This window comes from Gavialis gangeticus, unplaced genomic scaffold, assembly GCF_001723915.1.
Source record: "Gavialis gangeticus isolate Ggan-Ray unplaced genomic scaffold, GavGan_comp1, whole genome shotgun sequence".
Lineage (NCBI taxonomy): Eukaryota > Metazoa > Chordata > Crocodylia > Gavialidae > Gavialis > Gavialis gangeticus.
This window is the reverse complement of record NW_017728960.1, coordinates 3630430-3635728: the sequence shown is the minus strand read 5'-3', so window position 1 is coordinate 3635728 and position 5299 is coordinate 3630430. Positions and strand designations below refer to the sequence as shown.

Genomic DNA, 5299 nt, shown 5'->3' with positions numbered 1-5299 from the left:
GTGGCGGGGGTGCAGGTGGGGAGCTGCCGTAGCCCTCGGTGTCCAGCGCAGGCTCCTCGGCCCGGTGGTTGAGCCGCAAGCCCCGGGCCTGCAGGAACTTGCGTGTCTTCTTGCTGCGCCGGGCGGCGGGCCGAGGGGGCACGGGCTCAGCCGCATCCCCGTCGCCATCGGGCAGGGCCACGAAGGCCTCCAGGTAGCGGCGGGCACGTTCCCAGTCACCGGCGTCTGGTCCTGGAGCCTCCAGCCCACTGCCCTGTAGGATCTCCACGCAGGCGGCGATGACACAGGGAATCTCCAGCAGCCGGGCAGCACGCAGCACCTCTCCCAGAGTGGCCCGGCTCAACGTCAGCGTGGCCGTGTAGGCGAACTCCAGCAGTGCACCCAGAGCCTCAGGCCCCACGAAGTCCAGCTCGCACACGTCTTGGCCTGGCCCCAGCCCCGGGCCCAGCCCCGCAAACAGCTTCTTGAAGTAGAGGCTGCAGGCAGCTAGCACGGCACGGTGTGTGCGGTACTCCAGGCCGTGGCTGCGTAGCGTCACATCACACAGCACCCCCAGCTGCCGCTGCTCATTCAGGCTGCAGAGCAGCTCGCTGCTGTGCTCTGGGAACGGGATCCCGATCAGGTCGTCTTCAGGGCCCGCCATTGTTCTTACCTGCGAGGGGACATGGCATGTCAGCACCAGCTGGGACAGACCCTCTCCACCCTGGGGTGCTGTGCGCAACCTGTCCTGCCCTGCCCTGGGCCTCTCACCCAGCTGGCCCTGGCACAGTGGGGTTGGCAAGGTGGAAGAGTGGAGAGCCCCCACCCAGTGGGTCACTGAGCCCAAGGGGGCTGCCCTGTGCCCCCAGGGCCAGGGCAGAAGCTGCCTGTGGGGGGCCATGCTGGGGGGGTGGGGAGGGCCACAAGGCGGGGGAGGGCGCAGCAGCAGGAAGTGCTGTGGCTGCACCGCTCACGGTGCTGCGCAGCCCTAGACAACCTGAGGAAACCCCCCCCCCTCCCCCGCGCAGTGCCGATGCCGGGGACGATAGGGGCCGGGGAAGGGGGCGCGCGCCCTGTGGCCGATTCCGAGAAGAGATAACCCAGTTCCCACGGCACCGTCCGGCCCCACAATGCCTGCCTGGGAGCTGGCGCAGGAGGGAAGATGGGGGCAGGGGGCCTGGTGGCTGGCATGGGGGGAAGCCCCCCCCCCAGCCCCTCTCCCTGGCTCTGGGGCACTGGCCACCCCCTAAAGCCTCCCCAGCTCTCCAGTGAGGCCCCCAGCTGCCCCCTGCACTGGCACGGTGCCTGCCTGCCGCCCCCAACGCACCACCACAGCAAAGGGGGAAATCTCAGCACGGCGCCTTTGAAGCTGCACCCAGCACTGGCGGCTTCCTGCACCGCCACTCGCAGCCCCCATGCAACAGCCCCCGCAAGACAGCCGCACCAGCCCCATGGCCACAGACCAGCCCCTCCCGCTGGGGCCATGTAGGACCAGGCACCTGCCGGCTTCGCGGGACGCTGGGTCTCAGGTCCTGCGAAACCCAGGAGATGCCTGCCGTGGCCAGGAGCAGGCTGAGGCCTGGGCTGGGTACGGACAGGGCCTGGGGCCGAGCTGGCAACCAGAGCTGCACTCGCTGCCCTTGCTGGTGGGGTGGGAGCGGTGCCAGCGGCCGCCCCTCCCTGCCGCGTGGGCTGGGCCCAGCCAAGCCAGCCCAGGCCCCAGCCGGCCTAGCCCTGCGCAAACAGCCCGGCAGGTCCTACACGTCACCCTGGCAGGACAGGCTGTGCCCGACCCTGCACCTACGCTGGAGCCCCAGCCCGTCCAGCCGCCGAAACACCTGGCCAGGGGCTGCCCAACTCAGGGCAAGGGACTTCCAACCTGGCTGAACTTGGGGCCTCTGGATGGAGGGCTGCAGGGGGGGAGAAGCCATGCCAGGGACTCCCATGGCCCCACACCCCACAGCCACGTGGGCAGAAGCAGGGAGCTCCCCCGCCGCATGGCGTAGCCCCTGTCCCACTGCCAGAGGAGAAATGTGTCCAGAGCTAAGGGCTCAGCCCAGGACCTGGCTTGGACAGCTGGGGAGCAGGGGGCACCAGCATGCACCCAGCTCCCCCTGGCCACGTTCCTGGGGTCCTGCCCTGTTCTGTGGAGGATCCCAGCTGGCAACAGCCACGCAGGGCAGTGGGACATACCCCCTATTCCCCAGGTGCCAGGCGGTCGGCAGCCCCTGGCAGGCCAGCCTGGCCCAGCCCCCTGCGCCGCACCCTGCGCTTGGGTGCCAGCCAGGGGGAGCGGCTGCCTTCGCAGGGCGTCACCGGCTGTGGCAGCAGCTGCCCCTCCCCGCAGCCAAGCAGGCTCGACCGGCGGGGCAGGCACCACTGGGAGCTGGCCTGGCCTGGCCGGCAGCTGCGCAGGGACACGCTGGGCTCTCCAGCCGCCCCCGGGGGTTCAAACCCTGGGGAAACCCTGCCCAGCACCCCCAGAGAAAACCCAGGTGTCCTGGCTCCCTGTGCCCCTCTAACCCTCCAAGCCCCACTCTCCCAGAACTGGGGAGGACCCAGGGGTCCGGGCTCCCAGTCCGGTGCAGCAAGCGGGAAGTGCCACACACACGGGGGAGGCAGTGCAGGCGTAGGACAAGCACGGGGCAGGTGAGGCCATGTGGTATCCGTGGGCACAGATGAGCCGGGCTCAGCCTTCACGCCCCCTGAGCCAACAAGCCCCGACAGCCCCAGGAAGCTTATGGCGCATAACAGGGGAATAGCGGGAAGGCGATTTCACAGGCGGCTCAGCCCTGTGCCCCCACTCGCCCGACACCTGGCTCCAGAGCCATGCCCAGGGCCTGTCCCTGCCCCAGGACTGGGGGGAGCTGGGTGGGAGTGAGGGGCACAGGTAAAGCAAGGCCAAGCTGCTCTGCACCCCTGCAAGTCGAGGTGCTGGGGACCTCCCTCCGTGCGGCTGCCACAGTGGAGGGGAAGGGAAGGGTCCCACTTCCCACCCCCCAGGTGTGCGGCACTTCCCGCTTGCTGTAAAGGGACTGTCTGCAGTGGCAGAAGCCCTGGCCCCCTGCACTCTGCCCCAATCCCCAGCCAGGCCTTGGCTCCCAGCGGCACCGTGCTGGAGCACAGGCCGCAGCCTGGAGCCTCTGGGGCCAGGGGAGGAGCCGGTGGCCAATGCGCCACCACAGCACAGCTCCACCCCAGGAACCGAACAGGGGGTGTCCATTCTGGGGGGGGGAGAGATGGGGGCACAGGGGCCTAGGCAAGCAAAGACCCAGAGCAGAGCAGGGCGGCTGGGCCTGGGCCGGATGCTGGCGCCGAGGGGCAGGCCCCGCGGGGGCGAGCAGGGAGGGGGATTTTCCATCGCACCAAACCGCTCGCCCCCCCCGCCCCCTCCCTGGCACATCCTCCCCACTGGAGCGAAGTCACATGCTGCACCATCGAGGCAGATGCAAGTGTGATAATGAAGTTGGGGGGGGGGGCAGGTACGTGGGTGCACACAGCTGCTTGTGCCCCTTCCCCAAGCTGCCATGGCCTGGCGCCCACCCTTCCCGATGCCGCATGCCCCGGGTAGCAGGGGACGCGTGAGGCTGGGCCCACGCCCCAGCAGCACCGAGCATGGGGGAGCTGAGCTGGGCACAGGGCACTGGGTGCTTGGAGCTGCCGGGCTGCGATGGGCAAGGAGGCGCTGGGCTGGGGCCGGGTTCTGGAAGTCGCGTCAGCACCTGGCCGCTGACTTCACTCTTTCCAGCGTGGTGCGGCTGGCTCTGGCACCGGAAGGCCGGGTGGTGACGGGCTGCTCCCAAGTACAGGGAGCCGAGGAAGCAGCAGTGCCGGCTCCCCACGCCCACGGCCCTTGTGCTGCGCCTGCCACAGGCGGGGGGGGAGGGGGGGGTTACAAGGACTGCATCCCATGTCCGGACAGGCCCACATCACTCCTGGTAACCATGCTGCGGGCCTGCCAGGAACAGTGCCACCCAGCCTGGGTCAGCCTGACCTCTGCGCACTGGGGAGGCCAGCCCTGCCCATCGCTGCCTGCTGGGACGAGCTGCTGGCAGGACCCTACCTACCAGGCCCTGGCATCTCCCCAGGCACAAGGGGCTCTGGAATCGCCTCTCTCCAGCTGCACCAGCCCCTACACCCCACGTTCGCCCCAGAGACATCTAGGCTGCAGAACTCGCCCCCCTCCACCCCGCTCCCACCCACCTCTGGGGGTTGCTGCCCCCCAGGGCTGCAGCTGCGCCCCTGGGGCCACGCAAGTCCCCTGCCGCAGCCTGCGCTAGCGAGAGGCCCTGGGACAGGACGCGCTGTCGAGGGACTTCACAGCCACAGCGGGAAGGATGAGTCAGCCGGAGGTGAGAGCAGCGCTAACCACTGGGCCCCCCTCACCTTGGCTCCCCAGGCCAGGGGGGAACCCAGGAGTCCTGGCCCCAGCTCCCCTGCAATGTAGCTCGCTGGACTCCTGCTCCCAGGCCAGAGCCACAGAAGGGACCCAAGAGTCCCAATCTTGCCACTTCCTGCTGCTCTCCATCTCCTCGATTTCCTGCCTGGTGCACGGCCTAGTCCAGCTCACAGGGTGGGGGGTACTCCCAGTTGCTACCCCCCCGGGCACCCCCTGCCAGCACAAGGATGCTCAGAGACTCGCGTGGCCCCCATGCAGCCCCCGTACCACAGCCCCAACCTCCAGGCTCCCATCCAGGGCAGGGGGCCAAGCAGCCCCTGTCCTCAGTGTCCCCCACCCTGGGGCTGGCAGGGCTAGATTGGGGGGGGGGTAGTGCAGCCCCATCCTGCACCAGGGCCTGGCAGCCCCAGGCGAGAGCAGGCGGGGGGCGGGGGGTGTCCTGGCCCCAGCCCCGGACGTAGGGGTGGGGGGAGCCAGCCCCGCTCTGACAAACAACGAACACACAAGAAAGGAAATGGTTTCAAATGCCGAGGAAAGCAAAACCCACCTGCCCCACAGCAGGAGGAGCTGGCCTGGGTGGGGAGCCGGCCCCAAGGCCCCCGTGCCAGCCAGTACTCGCACAGCCCCCACCAGGTGCTTTCTCCTGGGACCCCAAGCCAAAGGCTGCCCCATCCCAGCCGCACAGTTTGCGCCTGTCTCCTCCCCTGCCCAGGAACATGCCCGGGGCACTGGGCACCCGTGCCCAGCAGACAATGCCAGGCTCCCCACTGCTGGCCTGGCACATCAGGTCCAGCCCACACTGCACAGGCACAACAACCCCAGCATCAGGCCACCACAGGCCCTACCCGGGCATCAGAGCCTTTTGGCCTGCCCTGAGGCCTTGAGCCCGGTTTGTGCTTCAGCTCCCTGGGCCCTTCTTGG

General features: G+C 69.1%; 1 protein-coding gene across 1 annotated transcript in view; it reads right to left on the bottom strand.

The window, feature by feature from the left end:
* ZBTB7B (zinc finger and BTB domain containing 7B) overlaps positions 1-819 on the bottom strand; it is a 2398-nt gene extending 1579 nt beyond the window's left edge. Inside the window, exon 1 of the mRNA XM_019512597.1 lies at positions 6-819. Within this exon, the coding sequence (XP_019368142.1) occupies positions 6-643 (638 nt within the window). The 5' untranslated portion in view covers positions 644-819. The remainder of the gene's footprint in view (positions 1-5) is intronic.
* Between the last annotated feature and the right edge of the window lie 4480 nt (positions 820-5299).